At 43.7% G+C, this 25589-nt stretch overlaps 1 protein-coding gene and 1 long non-coding RNA gene across 2 annotated transcripts in view; one reads left to right on the top strand and one right to left on the bottom strand.

The window, feature by feature from the left end:
• Nucleotides 1–813: 813 nt before the first annotated feature.
• FBXO22 (F-box protein 22) lies at nt 814–17769 on the bottom strand. Its single transcript, XM_072147674.1, has 7 exons — nt 17433–17769; nt 15822–15960; nt 15219–15306; nt 14112–14207; nt 12941–13105; nt 3401–3566; nt 814–1419 (listed from the first exon to the last, which is right to left on the bottom strand). Exons 1-7 carry the CDS (start codon nt 17663–17665, stop codon nt 1005–1007), a joined length of 1302 nt encoding a protein of 433 aa, XP_072003775.1. The 5' UTR covers nt 17666–17769; the 3' UTR covers nt 814–1004.
• LOC140127242 (uncharacterized) overlaps nt 17709–25589 on the top strand; it is a 22344-nt gene continuing 14463 nt past the window's right edge. Inside the window, exon 1 of the long non-coding RNA XR_011854969.1 lies at nt 17709–17900. This is a non-coding gene — a long non-coding RNA (uncharacterized lncRNA). The remainder of the gene's footprint in view (nt 17901–25589) is intronic.

Here is a 25589-nt window from a genome sequence, read left to right as displayed (position 1 = left end):
CATTATTATTGGTCACACATGGGCTATATTAATCAGAAACACTGGAATATCCAATAGGGTCCAAGACACTAGGCACCAGTCAATGCACGGTAATGTCCTATCAATTAACCAGACAGCATGGAGAGGGTGGCACTGGGCCTTGGTTCTGGCACCTGCAGAGGGTTTCATAGCGTAACTCCACTGATGCATACGGAATCCTTACCTGATCCTCGCCAATCACAAGATGTTCTGTACCATTTAGCTCTTATTAGTGGTAGTGTCACAGCTCTCAGGCATGCCCTCTTTGCACAGTTCCCTGAACCTCTCTCTACTATCTAATACTAATATTATTACCAATATATTGGATCAGATACATACATGGGGTAGACTTTGCAAATGTTACTGGGTAAACCTTAGATGACATCTCCCTGGTCACATAATATGAAGTTCTGAATGCTGTGGAGGTATATGGCATGGGAAGGAGTAAATGGAAGGGGATGGCTGAGCAGTTAATGCCCCCTCTGATTCCAGGAAAGATTACAAAATGTGAATTTATGGGGATGGGATGGCTCTGTGGCAACCTTCCAGGAGCTGTATTTGTGAAAAATGTGGTGACAGGTTCCTTTTAAGAGATTGTTCACTGTAGATTCTGTTGCAAAAATTCAACCTTTACAATGAAAAACCATCTTGAAAAGATTTCCCTCTCCCGTATACTAATGTGCCACAACCATTCCCATTTTATTTCGGTTTATCCATATAAATGGCCCACCCTGTACAATAAATTTTCTATAGTTACATACATACTCTCAGACACTGAATAATGATGGAAGCAGATTTATATGAAATCAGGAGACACAAAATGTTTATTAAAGCCACATAAAAGAGGAAATTTGATATTTTACAAAGCATTTTGAGACAGTATTTCTGAATAGGACATAAAATCAATAGTCTAATGTTTCTGGCAGGACCAGTACTGAATGCGGACACATCTGTTTGGTACGTTATATATAACAACTCTGGAAGCGTTACTTGGCATGTCCGAAATGAATAATGGTCATTACTGTGGTGTACTGATGTAAAAGATTGTCCTTTTCACCGTTACACTCCCTTAGTGTAAAATTGCCACTCACTACCCGGTCACACCCAATCTCCCCATTGCCAAAGAAGCCAAACAATGGCACACTAGGAAAGTGTTTCCGAAAAGAGTCGGCCTCAACATTTTTCTTCTTGTAATGCTGCTCTCCTCGGCCAACACATGCAAACATAAGCCCCACACTATTCTGCTCCGGGATGTTGGCCGCTTTGAGGCGCTGCATGGCAGAATCAACAGACTTTTCGTCACAAACATCCTGGTCTAGAAGAACTGTGGCTCCTTGGATCTGTGGTCCACTAAGTGCCAGCCCTACAACACCAACGCAATCTGTACTGAATCTGGCCTTTCTGAAAGACAAAAATCAGAAGGGATCAAAAGCTGCATTATGTTAGGTATATCACAATGAATTCAAGGGAGACAGACACCAGGATACATTTACTAATACTATCCTAAAGAGAACTCCAGCATCCCTAAATGCTCCTATGTAATTGTTATGTACATGCAAGAGGTGCAGAGACTATTTTGGAAGGTTTCTGATGTTAGCGGAAGGCAGGTAGAATTACCAATAGCACTAAACTAGATGACACGAGAAAATAAAGAAGCTGGATGATTCCTTTTGCATATTTTTAAGTCCTGGGATCAATCACTCTTTATTACTGGCTGTAGGTGGTGGTAAAAAAAACAAAAAACAAATTCTGACCTCCAGCTTTTTTTTTTTTTTTAAATTTCATCAGCCATAGCCCATAATAAAAATAGATTAATTCTTGACAGCCCCTTTAAGCCATGGAAACCTTCCTGCACATCTTGCCCATTTCCTTTCCACCAATCCCCCATAAAACGCAGTGAAAAGAACAAACACTTTATAAATTGGGCACAGGACAAGTGTGCCCGATTTCTGGCTCAATTCATCTACTGTGTTGTAACTGTACATTTATCTTTACTATTTAGTAAATTACATAAACAGAAACTGTATAGATAGTGTAGATAATTTGTGCAGATACATTTCATAACCTGCATTGTATCGATCCTGAGAAACAGTTTACAGGTGAGCGAGTGCATGTATTATAAACTTGGCATTTAAAGGGGTTGTGTGGGATCTCAGAAATGTTCTACACTGCAGTACAACGTTTATTGGTATTGCAGCTCACCCCTATTCTCATTGGCCATGTGAAGACTGCATGTCATTACACTGGCTTATGCCAAAGCACTCAACCACCTTAAAAGGGAATCTGTCAGCAGTTTTGGCCATTTAAAGCTGCAGACAGTGTTAGTTCGCAGCCCTGTGGTGACAGGACCGTAAAATCAGAAGTTATAATCCAGCTATGTAGCTCCTGAAAGGTCTTTCAGTCTGAAGAGGTTTCTGCTCTCTGCACTGTGCTACTACAAACCATGTCCCCTCTACTAAGAGTAGGAGCTGTATCAGGATTTTGGTTGGATACTTAAAGCAGTCACTCAGCCTACAGGAACGGGCTGTGGAGCATAAAGCTCTTCAGGCTGATAGAACCGCCCAGAGCACTGTAAACCTAGATTAGACGTTCACTTTTCACAGTCCTGTTGCTACTTTCTACATGCACACATAAAAAAAGAAGAAGTTATGATTACACAGATCCCAAGAGACTCCACTTAGCCCTGTCTGCAGTTTATTATGGTCAAAAGACTCCCTTTAAGTGATTGATCGTGGGGCGTGTCACTGAGGATGGGTTTTAATTCATCACCTTTAAATTTCCAAAAATACAAATCACCACAGCAAGACCTTTTGAAGACATTACAAAGCAGGTATTATGCACGCAACAATTCAAGCTAGTTTCTGTTACGTTTTAATGCAGCATTTTTGCCACGGCAGGGGGCAAAGGTCGACAAGGTTAAATTCTGGACAAGAGTTCACAGCAAAAAATGTAAAATGATCATAAACCCAAAGACAGAACCTTCTTTCCTTTGCATTTTTTTTCACATAGTGTCTACATGGAATTTTGATAATCCCATGACGCTACTGTATTATTCTCAAAAAAAAGTTATGACAGGTACCTAAAAGGTACACCACCAAAGATATTAAGTGTCTGGTCTAATGATAAATACCAAACACAATCAAAGATTAAAGAAACACAGCAATCGTTATTGAATAACGTACAACATAGGTTACATAAAACAAGGAGGCCTAAAAGTCACTGTACCCTCCCCCCATACAGCTCATATCAGAGTTGCAATATTGCAAATGCCCACTTACCTGATAATTAGTAACACAACAAAATGTACAGTACTGAAGGTTACAAGTGAAAGCTATAAATCATAATATAGATAAATCATAATACAGAGATAAATTACACTTACTCTTGGGGAGGAAATGATGCAAGGTAATCCACATGCCCACCAGCAATTATAATACTTTTTTCATTCAGAGGTTTAAGAACTTGATTTAGGAAACGTACCCCTCCCGGCTTCCAAGAGTTGTATTCAAAGATGAGAACTACACGCAGATCTGGATTATTTTTAAGGCCTGAAAATGAAAAAGAATTCTGATACTGATGCATTAAAGGAAACTGATAACCTGGAGCTCCGGAAGTTATTGCGCATGCGTGGGAACGGGCTGAAGAGTGCTGGGGTGGCGTGACTTCAGAGGCTGCAGCAGTGTGGAGTAGTGCTTGACCGGGTTACTACATGCCCCAATAGCCTTTGAAGTTCATTTACATAAATGAAAGTTTTTATTAAGTTAGGGGGGAAAGATTAGATAAAGACAGTGTATGGCTTAGAACAGAGAAAGGAATCTACCATCAGGAATACCTCAGTTTTGCATTCCTTATAGACCCTTTAACCGGGTCTAGAACATTGTCCTTGAGAGCACAGGTTCCTATTTTATGATGCATATCTCTAAATCTAGCTCAGGCAAGATGGTTGTTCCCATAACCATGTACAAAAATTTTGATAAAGATAATAAAAAAAAAAAAAAAAAGTGATTAGAAAAATATATTTTTGAATATCTGGGTTCAATTCCGATAACAATTTGTGTGATATTTCCTTTAAAGGTTTAAAACAATCATTGCTCTGAAGAAGTGACAAGGGTTGTGACTTCATCTCCCTCATTGACTGCTTAAAGCGAACTATTAATCAGAAATAATAAACCACTAGCAGTAGGTTATCAAGCAGATGAGCAGCTTCCAGATCAAGTTTCTTTCAGGTTTCATGTTTTCTGGAAAAGGTACCAGAAAATCTACCTTGAAGTAAGGTGTCACTGAAGTCAGGCTTTCCCTGCCTCAGAATGCCCTTTACTGTAATAATTTACCAAATCTCTTGAAGCCCGACACATGATGTCAACCACAGGGAAGTTTGTGTTCAGAGGTGGGGAGAGCTTTAGTGTTAAACTCTCCGCCTCCCTGACTTTATGCAATCAGTTAACAGCTGATTTTCTTGATGATGCCGCCAAGCTGGGCCATGAAAGAAACATGATTGAGAAGCTTTTTAGCTGGTTTACAATATATTAGTTAAAGTTTAGTAGGCCAATTCCTGAGGACAGATTCCCTTTAACCCCTTCCCGACATTTGACGTAATAGTACTGCATCGCGGGAGGTGCGTTCCCGCAAAATGCAGTACTATTACGTCAAGCTTCTGGCCCCGGCTCCTGAACGGAGCCGGGGCCAGAAGCTGCGGGTGTCGGCTATATGTTATAGCTGACACCCACCTCTAACACCCGCGTGTTAACCCCTAACACGCCGCGGTCGCGCTGACCGCGGCGTGTCAGAGGCATTTAAAGTTAATTAAATGCGAATCGGACCCCCCCGCGATGCTTACCGGGGGGGTCCGCTCCTCCGATCGCAGCCCCGGGACTGCCGGTGCCCGGGGCTGCGCGATCCTCCTCTCGGTGCCGGGTCCGTGCCTCCTGGCAGGACCCGGCTGTAAGACACTGGGCATGCGCAGCATGCTCAGTGTCTTACATTACACAGTGCAATACATCTGTATTGCACTGTGTAACCTGTAAAAAAGCTTGAACAAGTGATCAGAAGATCACTTGTTCAAGCTTAGATGACAGTAACTGTAAAAAAAGTAAAAATAAATAAATAAAGGTTTTTTACAATTAAAATAAATAATAAAAGAAAGTGAAAGTCCCCCCAAACACCACATTTCCCTGTACACAAGTAATAAAGTATAAAAAACACTAAATCACGAAAAAACCCCACTTATTTGGTATCGCTGCGTCCGTAACAATCTGTACAATAAATCCTAATCATAATTGGACCCGCTCGGTGAACGTGGTAAAAAAAAAAAAAAAAACTTGCCAAAAATTAAAACTTTTTATCAAATTGCTTTACAAAAAATGTTCTAAAAAGTGATCCGAAAAAGTTACAAGCACCAAAATGATACCGATAAAAAGAGCAACTTGTCACGCAAAAAATAAGCTTACAACCAGCTCCGTCAACTAAAAAATACTATAATTATGCCGCTATAAAAATGGCAATACTAAAACAAATGCAATTTTTTCTATTCTAGTTTTCCTTCAATAAAATTGGACAAATAAAAATAAAACTATATAAATGAGGTATCACCGTAATCGTAGTGATCCGTAGAATAAAGATAATATATTATTGTTATGCTACAGTGAACACCCCCCCAAAAAAATGCTAAAAATCCAAAACAAGAATTGATGATTTTATTTTCCTCCACACGTAAAAAGTTAATAAAATTTCTTCAATAAGCTAAAAACCCACTAAAATTAAGTTTTTTTTTTACAGTGCATCTCGTCTCGCAAAAAATAAGCCCTTATTTGTCTAAATTGCTTAAAAAATAAATAAAGATTGTATAGCCTATTCCCAACGAGCGTTGTTATAGAACGGTGCGGCGGGTAGTGACTTTCCAACACCGGTCAGGGTAAGACGGCGGCTGTTCACTGATCGGGGTAAGACGGCGGTTGTTCCTGACAGCCATCCATCCTGCCCCATGGACCAGAAGGGTTACGTCCCCCCCACACACCCCCAGTTTATTATCGCTGCTACTGGCTCATCAATTCAGACGAGCCAATAGCAGCGAATTTACTTATGACGTCAGTAATACCGATCACCATGTCTGTAGACACTGTGATCGGGGCAGGGTGGCGGCTGTTCCTGACAGCCACCAATTTTGCCTTGCGGTCCAGAGGGGTTTTGTTGCCCCCCTCTGTCCATGTTTGCCGCTATTTGCTGGTCGATATGGTCCAGCCAAAAGCAGCAATATTCGTCACAATGGGCATCGCTAGGGTGAATAAGAGAAACACTTGGCGATAATTTCCCTACGAAAAACCAAGATATGGTACAAAAGCGCTGGCTGTGCACATTGTACAGATTACGCTGTACAACTCTTACGAGCTGTTCCAATGTGCATGTCCTGCCGTATCATTTCTCTGTTTTCAAGAGGAAGATATTAGGAAACGAATATTGGGACAAGAAGGACGCGGCCCCAGTACCTCTGGTTTAGATGTTCCTGTGTTTTGCTAGGACAGCATTTTCCCGGTGAATTCTGCTGCTTCTAATGGTAGGACTCAATAAAGAGTCTGTTCCAAAAGAGAAGTTAGGATGGACACTACATACTACTAAGAGACCTGCGACAACTCCAGAGTGACAAAAGTTTCGTTGGTCCCCTGGTATATTCTACCTCCTTATACACTAGACATTCACAATTCACGCCCAACCTATTGTGAATTAATTTCGGTAAAATGAATAATTGTAACAACTGTTATGTCCCGTTGCTCCCTATACCCCTCCATTATTTCATAAGGGGCGCCACATAACGGGCACTGAACTTTCCAGAAATAATTGCAATTTCCATCTTGGACTCCATTGCACATCATATTTGGAAACCACCTATATGTTCAAAATGCTCATTTCACCATGTGTATTACACTACACCACATATTACACCTTGCTATATTCCCCAAGGGGTGTACATTCAACAATTAGGGTCACTTTTCGGGTTTTCCTCTGTTTTGGTACCACTACGTCTCTCCAAATGTATCCTGACACATGTGAAGGATTTCTTACAAATTTGGCCTCTAAAAGACAAACATCCCTCTTTTCCTCTACTGTGCGCCCATAAAGCATTTTATATGCACATGTGGGGTACTTCTACACTCGGGAGAAATAGTTTTACACCTTTTTTGGGGTTATTTAATATATTATCCCTTGTGGCTTACAAAAATTAGGGGTAAAGTGACATTTATAGGAAAATTTTCACCTTTTTAATGATTCGGGCCTAATTGGATCATTCACCTGTAGGGGCAAATACATATATTACACATTGCAAAATTCTCTAAGGGGTGTGCATTCAAAGATTAGGGTCACTTTTCGGATTCTTATCTGTTTTATACCACTAGGGTTCTCCAAATGCATGTCAAACATTTCTGTCAAATTTGGCTTCTAAAAGCAAACATTCCCCTTTCCTTTTACTGTGCGCCCATACAACATTTTATATGCACATGTGGGGTACTTCTACACTCCAGCGAAATAGGTTCACACATTTTGAGGGGTTATTACATTTTTTTATCCCTTGTGGCTATAAAAAATTAGGAGTAAAATGACCTTTATAAGAAAATGTTCACCTTTTATCTATTTAAGTCCTAATTAAATCAAACACCTTTACGGACAAATACACATATTACACCTTGCTAAATTCTCTAAGGGGTGTGCTTTCCAAAATGGTGATACTTGTTGGGGTTCCCCTCTGTTTTGGTACCACTACGGCTCTCTAAATGCATCCTGACATATGTAAAGGATGTCTGTCAAATTTGGCTTCTAAAAGGCCAACGCCCCTCTTTCCCTTCTGAGCTTCACTGCGTACCCATACAACATTTTATTTGCATGTGTGGGGCAATTTTATACTCGGGAGAAATGCTAGTACACATTTTTTGGGGTTGTTTCATCTTTAATGCCTTATGGGATACAAAAATTAGCCGTAAAAGTGACTTTTTGGGGAAAATGTTCACCTTTTTCCTTTTAGGGACCTAATTGAAGCAAACACCTGTAGGGGAAAATACACATATCACACCTTGCTGAATTCTCCAAAGGGTGAACTTTCCAAAATGGTGACACTTGTTGGGGTTCCCCTCTGTTTTGGTACCACTAGGGCTCTCCAAATGCATCCTGACACATGTAAAGGATGATTGTCAAATCTGGCTTCTAAAAGGCCAAAGCCCCTCATTCCCTTCTGAGCCCTACTGTGTACCCATACAACACTTTATATGCAAAAGTGGTGCAGTTCTGTGCTTAGGAGAAATAGTTTTACACATTTATGGGGTTGTTTCATCTTTTATCCCTTGTGGCTTACAAAAATTTGGGGTAAAAGTGACTTTTTTGAGAAAATTTTCACCTTTTTTCCCTTTTGGGGCCTAATTGAATCAAACACCTGTTGGGGAAAATACACAAATTACACGTTGCTAAACTCTCCAAGGGGTGTACTTTCCAAAATGGTGTCTCATGTTGGGGCTTTCCTCTGTTTTGGTACCACTATGGCTCTCCAAATGCATCCTGACACATGTAAACTTTTTCAGCCATATTTACCCTGCAAAAACGAAACAACGCTCTTTCCATTCCAAGTGCCCCCCTGTGCCCGTACAGCAGGGTACAGTGACAAAATGGGTATTGGCATACTCAAGAGGAATTGCCCTCAACATTGTAAAATGCATTTTCCTTTTTAACCCATTGTGAAGGTGCAAATTTTAGTGTCCAATGAATCTATAGTAAGATAAAATTACATTTCTCTAATTTCACTTTCATTTATCTTTCACGCTCATGAAACGCTCAAAGGGTTAACAAAATTCCCAAAGGTTGTTTTGAATATTTTGAGGGGTGTAGTTTCTAAAATGGTGTCATTTGTGGGGGGTTTCTGTCATGTGGGCCTTATAAAGTCCCTTCTAACTAAATTGACCCTCCAAAAGTAGGTTTTGATGATTTTCGTGAAAATCTGAAAAATTGCACCTAAAGTTATAAGCCTCCTAACATCCAAAATAAAGGAAAAGATGTTTGAAAAATGATGCCAAGTTAAAGCAGACATATGGAAAATGTTAGTTATCAAGTTATTTTAGTGATATGACCAACTTTCCAAAAAGTAGAAAATTTTGAATTTGGAAAACATTGTTTTTTTCAAAATTTTTGCCAAATTTCCATTTATTTCATAAATAAATACTAAATATATTTATTAAATTTCTCAACCAGCATGAAGTACAATGTGTCACGAAAAAACAATCTCAAAATCAACTGGATATGTTAAAGCGTTCCAAAGTTATAACCACTTAAATAGACATGTCAGATTTTAAAAAATGGTCCGTGTCAGGAAGGTGAAAAGTGGCTTCAGCGTTAAGGGGTTAAAGTTTATTAACTCGTTAGCGCTTTGACATCACAGGACCAATGTGATTGGTCCTGCGCTGTTGATTGCAGCCATTGTCCATACAGACTGGCCAATGACAGTGATCTAGGACCCTGGGGGAACGCTCTCCAACGCCGCTATTTTGCTTTTGGTGGTGTCGGGGAGAGCAGTTTTTGTAATCTGTCCCACATTAATGTTCCCAAAAATAACTATTAACCCCCATCATTAATTTTTTCCTTCTTCAATCCCCCCATTGTCCATTTTCCCTTCCCCCACAACCATACTTTTAAGTGTGGTCTGATAGTAGGAGAAGTAATAGTAGTGTGGAGTAGTAGTAGTTGCATGGAAGAGGAGAAGTAGTCGTGCGGAGGAAGTTGTAGTATGCACAGGTTTTCCCCTTTTTCAGGTCAGGAAAAAAAATGGCCGGTAAAACCTACACAGGATTGGAGGTATAAAGTTATATTGCCTCTGATAACAAGTCTGCTGGTGGGGCTGAAGTAGGGGCTGGGACTTCTGACCCCACATGAGTGACCCCCAGTAACCATGCCCCTCAGAACCCCTATTTTATGGCCAGTCCTGGGATACACAGAGACCCAGCAGGGCCTTCAAGTCTTTTTTTTTTTTAGTGAGGACCTAATTGGTCTGATTGAATCCCAAACAAATCTCTATGCTGCACAATATATTGACCAAAACCCAACTTCTTTTTGCACACAATCCCACAGGTGGATCCCTGTAAGTGCTGCAGATTGAGAAATATAGGGGCATAATACTTCTTATGAGACTGGTAAAAAAGCCCACTATCAGGGACTATTGGAGCAAAGACATATTGTACCACCCCCTGACGTTCCGCATGGCAATGAGTAGGATGCGCTTTGAAACCATCCATAAGTTTTTGCATTATGCCAACACTGCACAGTGCCCACCCAGAGATGACCCCAGTTATGATTGATTATATAAGGTCAGGCTCATATTAGACTAAGTGCCAAAAATTTATGGAAGTATATACCTGCAAGAGGCACATATCTATTGACGAGTCCCTGGTACATTTCAAAGGGAGACTTCAGTTCGCCAGTACCTGCCCAATAAGAGGGCAAGGTATGTTGTGAAGATGTACAAGTTGTGTGAGAGTGCATCAGGCTACATATACAAGTTCAAAGTGTATGAGGGGAAGGACTCCACTATAGTGCCCCAGAATGCCCCCTCTTCCTTGGAATTTTTGGAAAGATAGTTTGGGATTTGGTGCACCCACTACTGGACCAGGGCTACCACCTCTACGTTGACAATTTTTACACCAGCACTACCCTGTTCAAGAGTTTCCAGAAATACTGCAGCAGGCGGCACGGTTCAGCAATCAGAGAGGTCTCCTGAAGGCGCTACTAGGGGAAAAACTTAGAAGGCGCGAGAGCCTAGCACTAAGCAGCGACTCAGTATCGTGTGTTAAATACAAGGACAAGAGAGAGGTCCTTGTACAGGGGCAGGCGTACTGGTGTGCCCATGTATTGTACAGAAGCCACCAAGCCTGACTGCATTTTGGACTACTCTCCACAGCTTATACATCATGCTGCATGGTGTGACCTTCCATTCTGAGCCCTCCTGTGTGCCCAGACTGTAAATTATTGCCATATATGGGGTATTGCCGCAACCGAGAGAACCTGCATCATGATTTTTGGGGTATTTGTCTCCAGTGGTATGAGCTGCGCACAAGATGATATAACGGATATTTGTACTAGACTGATATTCCTGCCTACCCCCCCCCCTTCTCTCTCTGCCTACACCTGCCTGCCTTGCTTTATTGTCTCATTCTAAGACAACACGGTATTGTATATGTTGGGCATGTAGGGATCAATGCATCAGAGCTTTGTTACATTGTTCAAATTGCACTTTTCATGCATCATTTATTGCACTTTAGCTCTATATGGTTATTCATATTCTGGTCCTTATGGTTACTGTAGTTCTACTATTGGCAGACTGTAGTAGGGGGTTTCTAGGGCAACTTGGCCCTTGGCAGCTTTGTACACCCCTCTGGTGTACTTTTTAAGTGTTTTTATATTTATTGTTGTCCCGTCTAGATTGTGTTTAAAATTGTTACTTATCCAATAAACATTTTTTGTTATTTCTGTCTAGCCTTGTGTACACATCCCCCCTTTTTCTTGTTTTGTTTGGATTGGATATTTATACTATACACCATCAATTATGCATTATCCTTGGGGTCCAACTGTAGGGTTAAAATGCTCATTACACCCCTATTCATGGAGGGGTGTAGTTTTGGATATGGTCAATTCTCAGGGGTTTATACTGCAATTATCCCCAAGAGCATCTAAAAATTCTTCATGATGCAAAAAAAAAAAAAAAAAAAAAAAAAAAAAAAATTAAAATGTCTGTACTCCAAATTCCAGTTCTGTTTTCTGTGTGCACATCCTGTTGATTATTGCCGCATATGGAGTATTTCCATAACCGGGATTACCCGCATAATGAGTTTTGACGTGTTTGTCACCAGTGGCATGAGCTGGGTAAAATACATTGGCACTAACCTACTACAATGGCATATTTGAGAAAAAAATGGAATTTTTACTCTGCACCACTTACTTTGAATTATATTTTGGCCAGCATGTTGGGGTTAAAATGCTCACTACAGCCCTAGATAAATTAGACAAAATGGTGTAATCCTTGGGGGTTTTCTATTGTACTGGTACTTTAGGGGCTCTTCAAGTACCACGTGGCATCACAAAACATTTGTAGCCTGCCAAAAACCCAGTAGCACCAACTCCGTTCTGTACATCGCTGTGTCGACTAAACAGCAGTTAAAATCCACATGTCAGGTATTGCCGTACTCGTAAGAAACAGGCCAAAAATTTGGTGATGCATATTTACCTCTAATACCTTCTAAATGTGTACATTTTATGGCTAAATGACAATATTCTTATCCAATTAAAATGAAAAAATTTACAATCAATTCTTGTTTGATTCCTGAGAAAGAATTAAATGGTTAACAGACCTCCCAAATGTTGAATAGTTTGAGATATTAAGTTCATAAAATGGTGTTACTTGTGGGGGTTTGTAGAACATAAGCCTTCATAGATCACTTCCAAACTAAATGGGTCATCCAAAATTGAGCTTTTTTTCAAATCTCTTGGAAGTCTGAGAAGTTGCTACTAAAACTATAAACCTTCTAACATCCTCAAAAAAAAAAAAAAAGGAAAAACAAATTATGAAAAAAAAGACCAATGGCAAAAGGTTTCTAAAAAAAAAAATCAAATCAATTGTGGTATGATGTTTTGTCTAAAACATTTGAAACTTTGAAAAGTGTAAATTATTGAATTCTTACCCCTCAAAAAAGTGATCAGTGAAATTATACTACTAACATAAACTACAATGTCTCACGAGAAAACATTCTCAAAATCACAGGGATATGTCAAAGTGTTAAAAAGTTATTACCACAAGAAGAAACACTGGTCTTATGTAACAAAAAGGGCTGACCCTTAAATACAAACTCTTTAAGGGGTTAAAGTGTTTGTGTTCCACTATCATATGAACAGTGAATCTCACCTGCTTCTTCCAGCTTCTTCTCATCAAATACTTTACTCTTGAAGTCTTTGAATAAGTGAAAATGTTGAATTTTAACTCCACTGATTTTTGGAAAGAGGAGTGCAAAGCCAGACTCTCCATCTTCAAATTCCATAGGTGAATTACTTGCTGATCCCCCAGGAGTTACTAGTGTAAAGACAAGTAGATATCAGTAAACTGTCCATGCCACTAGTGGGGATACACTTGATAATATAGAGATGAAGGGAATAGGAAGGTCTGTGTTTAACAAAGAAGACAAAATCACAGGAGATCTAAATGCCTGGATTTTCTTTTAAATAAGAGGATTTTGTCCACAACTGCAAAAAAAAAAAAAAAAAAAAAAAAAAAAAGCTGTGGTTTCAGTCAGTAAAGATCTAAACTACAGCCATTCCAGGCCACAACGTGACCCATCCACTTAGATCAATTTCAACATTACAGTCCAGCACAGCTATATTTGGACAACGCAGTCATCGTAGCTAAGGTTCCCATGTAGTCATGGGGGACAGTTGGGGTTGGAGGAATCACTTTTCACCTACCTTACAAATCATCTAAACTCAACAACCTCGTCCAAGATACAGGATTGGAAAAAGTAGGGTTCAACTGGCAGTATTCTGCTCGGTAGTTTGCATCATCACTTTTTATTCCAAAACCAGGAATGGAATATACAGGCAGGAAGATAAATGGAAAGATCTGTACATTCACTACATTTTATATCAATTTTTTTTAAATTAATATGTTCCTGTGTCTTCCTTTTTCCCGTGCATTGCCTCCACAATCCTGCGCAGCCCAAGGAAACAGTCCTGTATGTCGGCCTAATCCCACAGACTGTAAACCTTGTACAGAAGTCATTACATTATACCAAAACATGATCCGAGGACTTTCCGTCTGCCGGCCAGACAGCATGGCTCGCTCTATATTAACTGTTGCAGTGCCGGCACTGAGGTCAGTCCAGCAGCAAAACAGGAAGTCCTTGTGTCATATTTTGGTATAATGCAAGGACTTCCCTTCTGTATAAGGTGTGAAGTATGTGGGATTGGGCTGACATGCGGGCCTATTTCTACAAGCTGCACAGCTAAACCAGCTTTCTCTACATTTAAATTTTGGCTTATTGATACTTAGCAGAATATTCCTGTGCGAACATACTGTACATTACCTACAATTCCTGGTGTGGCAATTCCCAAAATATTACAGTCCTTTGGCAGAAGTTTCTCCAACGAAGCTGCAGTTTCTGTACCATGTTTCTTTTTTGCTGCAGAAGAAGAACTGGCATCACTGACAAGAGATGGTAACCATGGCCTCATCCCCACCAATACTTTAGGCTATTTTGCAGCCACTTAGTTCTGAGTCAGGCTTATGGATTGAGATATCAGGACCACTAAATACACGGAGCTCGATGCTTATGCCAAAACACATGTGCTTCATCTGTATTGCATCAAAAACTATAGACCAAACCACACTAAAAGGGAACCTGTCACCAGGAGACCCATTTTTAGCACTATCCCAGTCCCCACAGATCATAGTACATACACTGCCAAAGTGTTTTTGTATAAAAAAAAATAGATTTTACAGAAAAAAAGATATGTTATATTTTACCTTTTAATAGCATCTGCTGTGTGACTAGGCAGTTGTCCCCTGGGAGTGGCTGGAAAGGAGCAGTTCCCCCCGCCACCCTTGGGAAACTGCTCCTCCATGTGTTCTTTTCAAATATATGAATAACTCTCCTCACTTGGGATTGGCTGTAAAGGAGCAGGGGGCGTCGCTTAGCCAAGTGATGGGTGTTTTCATATATTTGAAAAGGTCACATGGAGGAGCAGTTTCCAAAGGGTGGGGGGTAAACTGCTCCTTTCCTGCCACTCCCAGGTGCCTAGTGCCTTGTCACACAGCAAATGCTAATAAAAGGTACAATATAACATATCTTTTTTTTTTTTTTTTAAAACCTATTTTTTTTTTATACAAAAACACTTTGACAGTGTATGTTCTATGCTCTGTGGGGACTGGGGGAAATGGGTCTCCTGGTGACAGGTTCCCTTTAATGCATCTTTAGCTTTTGAACTATATCAAAAGCCAATTGTCTCAGGATGCATATACATGGCGCATCCCGCTGGTCATCACATGCAGTTGCTATTTGTGAGCCAGGGACTGTCAGGTCTGTGATTTCCCCTGTATAATATGGGGCTTCTTAAGACACAGAACATTAAAAATTCCAAAATACCTTAACCGCACTATGTGAATCAGAAATCTAACATCATGACTGCCTTACCTTTCTTTGCACCAGATTGTGCTCCGTGATCATTAAGTGACTCAGAGTCAGTGAAGTACAGGAACATCTCTGGAATAATGTACACCTTCTGCATGAGAGAGCAGATTCAACTTACATACATGTTGTCAACTGACTATTATGTGGTGCAGATATTGTCTGCAAGAAACAATGCACTATTTCAAACTCATCACCTTTAAGAAAAAGGATACACAATGCCTGAATTACAGCTATAGAATTAGATGTGAACATGCTGTAAGAAACAGGGAAACCCAACAATCTAATAGTGAGGATGTATTTGATGGATATATTATTATTTGTAGCCTGTAATATGCCAGTGTTTACAGAAGAGCTCCAGGAACTTCATAATATATGCCCATCTGTTGTGTACACAAATATACAGGATACATTACCAGAACCTGGGTTGCCTCCCTAGAACCATGATCTCAGTCTATGTTCTGTTGTATAAATCAGCAGGTCTATAGGCCAATCTACACAGTGATCACCTCGACGTAATAGAACCTACAATGTACTTTTATGTCCGTATGTAGGAAGGGCCTCTCTTTCTCACCTACATGAAACCATGTGAAAACAAGTTTATCTTACCTCTAATTCTTCCTTGACAACATGAACCAGAGAGTGTACACCCAAATCAATGTCTGCTGCCCCTACTGAGGACATCCAAGCCACCTTTTGCCTTGCCTTCAGTTTACGCCAAGCACAATCCCTCCATAATCTACAAACACTTTAACCAAAAAAAAAAAAAAAATCACCATCAATAATAAATTCCATGTCCTTCATGACTGTGACAGCATCCCTTGTGCCTACATACATCATGGACGGATAGACGGCAGGTGCCCCCTTGTCACAGGCGAAAAATATCTACTACTAGTCACCACGCCACGCACACATTCCCCCCCGTAGTCAGCCACGCACATGGCCCCCCCCTAGTCAGCCACGCACATGGCCCCCCACCCTAGTCAGCCACGCACATGGCCCCCCACCCTAGTCAGCCACGCACATGGCCCCCCACCCTAGTCAGCCACGCACATGGCCCCCCACCCTAGTCAGCCACGCACATGGCCCCCCACCCTAGTCAGCCACGCACATGGCCCCCCACCCTAGTCAGCCACGCACATGGCCCCCCACCCTAGTCAGCCACGCACATGGCCCCCCACCCTAGTCAGCCACGCACATGGCCCCCCACCCTAGTCAGCCACGCACATGGCCCCCCACCCTAGTCAGCCACGCACATGGCCCCCCACCCTAGTCAGCCACGCACATGGCCCCCCACCCTAGTCAGCCACGCACATGGCCCCCCACCCTAGTCAGCCACGCACATGGCCCCCCACCCTAGTCAGCCACGCACACATGGCCCCCCACCCTAGTCAGCCACGCACACATGGCCCCCCACCCTAGTCAGCCACGCACACATGGCCCCCCACCCTAGTCAGCCACGCACACATGGCCCCCCACCCTAGTCAGCCACGCACATGGCCCCCCACCCTAGTCAGCCACGCACATGGCCCCCCACCCTAGTCAGCCACGCACATGGCCCCCCACCCTAGTCAGCCACGCACATGGCCCCCCACCCTAGTCAGCCACGCACATGGCCCCCCACCCTAGTCAGCCACGCACATGGCCCCCCACCCTAGTCAGCCACGCACATGGCCCCCCACCCTAGTCAGCCACGCACATGGCCCCCCACCCTAGTCAGCCACGCACATGGCCCCCCACCCTAGTCAGCCACGCACATGGCCCCCCACCCTAGTCAGCCACGCACATGGCCCCCCACCCTAGTCAGCCACGCACATGGCCCCCCACCCTAGTCAGCCACGCACATGGCCCCCCACCCTAGTCAGCCACGCACATGGCCCCCCACCCTAGTCAGCCACGCACATGGCCCCCCACCCTAGTCAGCCACGCACATGGCCCCCCACCCTAGTCAGCCACGCACATGGCCCCCCACCCTAGTCAGCCACGCACATGGCCCCCCACCCTAGTCAGCCACGCACATGGCCCCCCACCCTAGTCAGCCACGCACATGGCCCCCCACCCTAGTCAGCCACGCACATGGCCCCCCACCCTAGTCAGCCACGCACATGGCCCCCCACCCTAGTCAGCCACGCACATGGCCCCCCACCCTAGTCAGCCCTGCCATGGCCAGGACTCTGCTACATCCAGGGGCCCATAGTCAGCTCTGCTACATGCACACACCAGGCAGCCCTGAGCAGCGCTTTGCTGGGCAGGAAGCTCATCACTCTCTCCACCACTTCCGCCAGGCTGCTGAGCACGTAGTGGTCCTGGCACTCGGGGCTGCTAATAACTCTGGTCCCATTATTCTCCAACACTTCCAGATACGAATCCGTGTCCATAACAGACATTGTCACAAAACAACCCGCAGCTTCCGCCGGAATTACCGCGACGTCAACGAGTCTCACTGTTACCATGGAAACCACGTACGACGCAAATTGAGTTGCCGGCGGCCGCCATGTTTGATTAGGGCAGAGCTGCGCACAGATTGGAGGCGGCAATGTTTCACCACCAAACCCTCGTCTTGCCAGCAAATGCGTTTTTTAGCACGAGCCGTTACACACGAAGACAGTCATCAACCCAATTTATAGCATGACTGTAGTCTTCCGATAAGCTAGAGGGCGCTGGAGAGCTACATTCTCCTGCCTGATGGTAGGTCAGTCATTTCTGGGGGTGCAGGACCTGCTTCAGTGGTGCGTGCTGTAACCACATGCAATGTGCAGAGCACCATACTGACATGTCAGGTCAATATCATCCTGGGAACTCTACCACCTTTTGTTCACTTTTTATTAACATTTTTATGGGTGGCAAAATAGTGAAAAATTGGCTACATGCAGAGGTCGCACTAACATTTTTCCAGAAGGGTAAAAATACTCCTCTCATAATTTTTGAGGAGTATTTTTACCCGAGGAGGAGTATGAAAATTTCGGTAGCACACTGCGCACACAGCACACACTACACTCACACACTGCGCACACACTACACTCACACACTGCGCACACAGCACACACTACACTCACACACTGCGCACACAGCACACACTACACTCACACACTGCGCACACAGCACACACTACACTCACACACTGCGCACACAGCACACACTACACTCACACACTGCGCACACAGCACACACTACACTCACACACTGCGCACACAGCACACACTACACTCACACACTGCGCACACAGCACACACTACACTCACACACTGCGCACACAGCACACACTACACTCACACACTGCGCACACAGCACACACTACACTCACACACTGCGCACACAGCACACACTACACTCACACACTGCGCACACAGCACACACTACACTCACACACTGCGCACACAGCACACACTACACTCACACACTGCGCACACAGCACACACTACACTCACACACTGCGCACACAGCACACACTACACTCACACACTGCGCACACAGCACACACTACACTCACACACTGCGCACACAGCACACACTACACTCACACACTGCGCACACAGCACACACTACACTCACACACTGCGCACACAGCACACACTACACTCACACACTGCGCACACAGCACACACTACACTCACACACTGCGCACACAGCACACACTACACTCACACACTGCGCACACAGCACACACTACACTCACACACTGCGCACACAGCACACACTACACTCACACACTGCGCACACAGCACACACTACACTCACACACTGCGCACACAGCACACACTACACTCACACACCACACACTACACACACAGTGCGCACACAGCACACACTACACTCACACACTGCGCACACAGCACACACTACACACACAGTGCGCACACAGCACACACTACACACACAGTGCGCACACAGCACACACTACACTCACACACTGCGCACACAGCACACACTACACTCACACACTGCGCACACAGCACACACTACACTCACACACTGCGCACACAGCACACACACTACACACACTACACTCACACACTGCGCACACAGCACACACACTACACACACTACACTCACACACTACACACAGCACACACTACACTCACACACTGCGCACACTACACTCACACACTGCGCACACAGCACACACTACACTCACACACTGCGCACACAGCACACACTACACTCACACACTGCGCACACAGCACACACTACACTCACACACTGCGCACACAGCACACACTACACTCACACACTGCGCACACAGCACACACTACACTCACACACCACACACTACACTGCGCACACAGCACACACTACACACAGCACACACTACACACAGCACACACTACACTCACACACTACACACAGCACACACTACACTCACACACTGCGCACACTACACAGCACACACTACACTCACACACTGCGCACACAGCACACACTACACTCACACACTGCGCACACAGCACACACTACACACAGCACACACTACACACTGCGCACACAGCACACACTACACTCACACACTGCGCACACACTACACTCACACACTGCGCACACAGCACACACTACACTCACACACTGCGCACACAGCACACACTACACTCACACACTGCGCACACAGCACACAGCACACACTACACACAGCACACAGCACACACTACACTCGCACACTACACTCACACACTACACTCACACACTGCGCACACTACACTCACACACTGCGCACACTACACTCACACACTGCGCACACTACACTCACACACTGCGCACACAGCACACACTACACTCACACACTGCGCACACAGCACACACTACACTCACACACTGCACTCACACACTGCGCACACACAGCACACACTACACTCACACACTGCACTCACACACACAGCACACACTACACTCACACACAGCACACACTACACTCACACACTGCGCACACAGCACACACTACACTCACACACTGCGCACACAGCACACTACACTCACACACTGCGCACACAGCACACACAGAACATTACACTCACACAGCACACACAGAACATTACACTCACACTGCACACACAGAACATTACACTCACACTGCACACACAGAACATTACACTCACACTGCACACACAGAACATTACACTCACACTGCACACACAGAACATTACACTCACACTGCACACACAGAACATTACACTCACACTGCACACACAGAACATTACACTCACACTGCACACACAGAACATTACACTACACTGCACACACAGAACATTACACTACACTGCACACACAGAACATTACACTACACTGCACACACAGAACATTACACTACACTGCACACACAGAACATTACACTACACTGCACACACAGAACATTACACTACACTGCACACACAGAACATTACACTACACTGCACACACAGAACATTACACTACACTGCACACACAGAACATTACACTACACTGCACACACAGAACATTACACTACACTGCACACACAGAACATTACACTACACTGCACACACAGAACACTACACTACACTGCACACACAGAACACTACACTACACTGCACACACAGAACACTACACTACACTGCACACACAGAACACTACACCTACAATCACACACAGAACATTACACTACACTGCACACACAGAACACTACACCTACAATCACACAGAACACTACACTACACTGCACACACAGAACACTACACTACACCGCACACACAGAACACTACACTACACTGCACACACAGAACACTACACTACACTGCACACACAGAACATTACACTACACTGCACACACAGAACATTACACTACACTGCACACACAGAACATTACACTACACACACAGAACACTACACTACACTGCACACACAGAACACTACACTACACTGCACACACAGAACATTACACTACACTGCACACACAGAACATTACACTACACTGCACACACAGAACACTACACCTACAATCACACACTCACCCGTCCGGATCTGCGGGCAGGTAGAGATGGAGCAGGACAGGGAGCAGCAGCCCCGCTCCCGCTCTCGCTCCGGAGCGCTGCTGACACAGATCACTGTGTCAAGTGTCGCGTTGAGCGGTCCGGCGCGCGCTGTGATCGCGCGACATTTACCTCTTTTGCAGCGCGCGCCGAGCCGCTCAGCCTGCGCGCTGCAAGGAATAATTGCCAAGCGTAACTTTACGCATGGCAATTATTTTGGGGGGTAATGGCGCCTCATCACGCGTCTATGACGCGTGGTGAGGCGTTAATGCGACCTCTGGCTACATGTTTACACGTCTTGTAGAGAAAACAGGGAGCTTTGAAATTTTAGGGCTATTTTAAAAACTGCCCCAAACTAGAAGAAGGGGAAACAACAAGTGCCATTGGCTTGCCCCGTGACTAAGCTGGAAGTACCAGCCAGGAACTCAATTCTGACTGTGAGAACTCCATAACATATCATTCAAAATGGCAAAAAAGTGGCATTTTCAACTTTGGGGGCTATTTTCTGTTACAGCGTTAAACATCGGGAATAACTTATTATATTTTGATAGTTCTGACATTTTGGGACGCAGCGATACCAAACATTTATGATTTTTACTGTTTATTTATATGAGTTCTAGGGAAAGGGGGTGATTTGAACTTTTAGTTTTTTTAATATAATTTTTTTACAGTATGGCAGTATTTGGGTAATTACCACATCATATAGTACAGTGTGCAAATCACACATTGTAATGAATGGGTTAAAACCAGACAGCCTTGGGTCTTCGTAAGACCCTAGGCTGCCATGGCAACCAATTGCCACTCCATGAGGTTATAGCGGGGGCAGAAAATCGCTGCCAGGAATTTCACGCTTCCGGCAGCTTTGTGTTATGTTTGGTGGTGTACACCCTGACAGGAAGAATTACTGAGCCACGGGAATATACATTTGCATGTATATGTGTCCCATAATACCTCTATTAGCTTCTGCTACCAGGAAGGCAACTATTATCTGTTTTCTAGATCATACTATGCTCCAACCCGGCTCCATTCTATATTTCCTGAGGCTGAGGCGTATCTTCATATCTTCCGGTCCCTTTTTGGGACTGTGCGGTCTGCCATTAGGCAGATTGTTGACAACACTTTGCCTCTTGACGCAGCCCTATTCCTTCTACAGCTTTGCGAGATCTCCACCCCAGTGTATAAGCGTTCCCTCCTCCATTTCTTTATAAGGGTGATGCCACACATGGCTGCCACACATTTTCTGTTTTTAAGCAGTCCGTCCAAATACCTGTTTTTTGAAAAATCATCCGTTTTTTTTATCAGTTTTGATTAAGATAATTGGTAAAACCTGTTAAAAATGCATGCATTTTCAAAAAATTGTGTGCTTTTTTAAACGCATGCATTTAACTGTCTGCTTAAAAACGGGCCAAAAAACCTGTTCAAAACGCCACGTGTGACCCCAGCCTAATGTGTACCTCTATTGTAGACAAATGATCCCTCTGGGTCCCTCTTGTTCTTGAAGGTCAAAAGCAGTGGACTTTCTAAAAATTTCACTTGACCTGGATCCCATGGACTCCCATGACGACTCGCGGAGATTTAGGGTGAAGACACACATGGCGTTTTTGGGCCGTTTTTACTAAGTGCGTTTTCAGATCATAAAAAACGCATCCGTTTTAAAAAAAACGCATGCGTTTTTTAAAAACGAATGCGTTTGTCTGGTTTTCCGAATTTGCACAATTAAAAACGGACAAAAACGGATGCGTTTTCAAAAAACGCATGCGTTTTTAAAAACGGATGCGTTTTTTAACGCATGCGTTTTTTTTACGATCTGAAAACGCACTTAGTAAAAACGGCCCAAAAACGCCATGTGTGTCTTCACCCTTACTCGGCCTATACTTTCATGTCTTCATCCGATGGATACTCCAGCTGCGCTGGTGGTCCCTTACTTTGAGACAGGGGTATAATTCCCCCTCTTATTAACCTCCTCTTGTCGATCTACCTTGTTCTCTTCCGTTCAACCTCCCTGTCATTTAGGAGGCTTAGGCTGGCGGCATACGTGGCGTTTTGAACCCGTTTTTGGCCCGTTTTTAAGCAGTCCGTTAAAAAACACATGCGGTTTTTGACCCTTTTAAGATAATTGGTAAAACCAGTCAAAAAACGGATGCATTTTTTAACGGACTGCTTAAAAACGGCCCAAAAATGGGCTCAAAGCGCCATGTGTGTTCTTTTTGTTCATTAATGAACTAGGGGGGATTTCAGCTGCAATCCTCGGCTTGTAGATAGAATTGGCTGCAGTAGTAAGTTAGTTATCTCTAGTTATATCTTGAGTGATGCCATGTTCAGGAATTCTACCCGTATGCAGAGATCAGCTGTGTGATGTGTTTACTAATCTGTTAAATTGTAGTTGTCTGCCAATATATTATATTGTTCCTGTTGGTAAAAAAGGTAGCCCTGTGTAATTAAAGGGAATCTGTCAGCAAATTTGCACTTATACAGCCAGTGACAAGTTCCTATAGAGCCCTAATAACTGACTGATCCCCTTTTTTTAGCTAAAAATTGTTTTGCTTAAATCCTCATAAATCCCCTTTTATCTTATATTCCCTGGCATCAGAGAGGGGCGCACCCTGTTCGCCTGGCCCCTCCCATCTAATCCTCCCCATGTCTTATGCCTCCTAAGGGTTCAGTCACAAGTTGCTGTCACTACTGCATCGCAATCAGTGACCAAGTGTTTTTAGGTGCAGTTTGTTAATTTACCAGGTGAAAAACATGAACTGAACGGGTGAATTTGATTTTGAAGGGGAAACCTGCTCAACAAACGTTAATTACTTGTTCAACAAATCTCTTTCACTTGTTAAATTAACAAAACTGCACCTAAAACCACCTTACTGGTAAAAGTTCATGTAATGTGACCATAGTGACATAGTCTCAGGTACTTTAGCCTCTTAGTAATAACAAATTGTACCCCATGCATGTATCTGACCACATGAAGTCACAGCAGTCTCCATAGACTTCTACTCCTCTCCATGCTCCCTGGAAGCTGCTGTGATTTCAAGTAATCACATACATGGTGTTTGCTATTTTTACAAGTCTGAAGGACCTGCAATGTCATCACTGGACCCATGTCATGAATGTAACACAAGGCACCGAGTAAACAAATTGACACAATATTTCCCATCTATTTTTATAGACCCTTTATGTCTGTAGTTGAATATTAGCGGACAGTACACTAAAGTAAGCAGCTCCTAGTGCTTGATCAAACGCCGCAGTGTTAGAGTGATAGCGTTACCGGAAACCTCCGGTAAAGCTATCAAACACTGCGGCGGGGTACAGTGTAATCATCGGACATCTTGCAAAGCTGTCCGATGTATTCATGAGGGGGCGGGCTGAGGCGCTGCCTCTACCCCGGACCGCCACGCTCGCTCCATAGGTCGGCATTGACTGCCGCACGCTAGGCGGCAGTCACCGCCCCTAGTCACGCCCCAACCCCGCCCCCTCATGAATACGTCAGACAGCTTTGCGAGCGGTCCGACAATTACACTATACCCTGCCGCAGTGTTAGCGTTACCGGAGGTTTCCGGTAACGCTATCACTAACACTGCGGCGTTTGTTCAAGCACTAGGAGTTGCTTACTTTAGTAAGCAGCTCCTAGTGCCAATAAATGGGGTGACAGGTCCTCTTTAAATAACTTCAGACCAATAGCTTTCACTTTCCTTTCTATTAAGGCATTTAAGCATATACCCCGAAAAAAAACTTGTCAAGACGTTTCAGGACTTACTTCAAGCTACATATAAGCCAGGGCTAGGTGTGGATGACGCACTGCTGCATGATCTGTTGCCCTCTGGTTTTTGTGTGTGTTTGTCAGATGTTTTATTACATGCAGAAATACAAGTGCAATGATATTATGAGTAACAAAAGCTTTTATTGACAGTTAGAATGAGTTAATGCAGCAAGTCAATATTTGCAGTGTTGACCCTTCTTCTTCAGGACCTCTGCAATTCTCCCTGGCAGCTCTCAATCAATTTCTGGACCAAATTCTGACTGATAGCAGTCCATTCTTGCACAATCAGTGCTTGCATTTTGTCACAATTTGTTGGATTTTGTTTGTCCACCCGTCTCTTGATGATTGACCACAAGTTCTCAATGGGATTAAGATCTGGGGAGTTTCCAGGCCTTTTACCCAAAATCTCTATGTTTTGTTCAATGATCCATTTAGTTATCACCTGTGCTTTATGGCAAGGTGCTCCATCATGCTGGAAAAGGCATTGTTTATCACAAAACTGCTCTTGGACTGTTGGGAGAAGTTGCTCTTGGAGGACATTCTGGTACCATTCTTTATTCATGGATGTGTTTTTAGGCAAGACTGTGAGAGAGCTGATTCCCTTGGCTGAGAAGCAACCCCACACATGAATGGTTGCAGGATGCT

The sequence above is a fragment of the Engystomops pustulosus genome, chromosome 4, assembly GCF_040894005.1.
Source record: "Engystomops pustulosus chromosome 4, aEngPut4.maternal, whole genome shotgun sequence".
NCBI lineage: Eukaryota > Metazoa > Chordata > Amphibia > Anura > Leptodactylidae > Engystomops > Engystomops pustulosus.
This window is presented reverse-complemented; position numbering and strand designations above follow the sequence as displayed.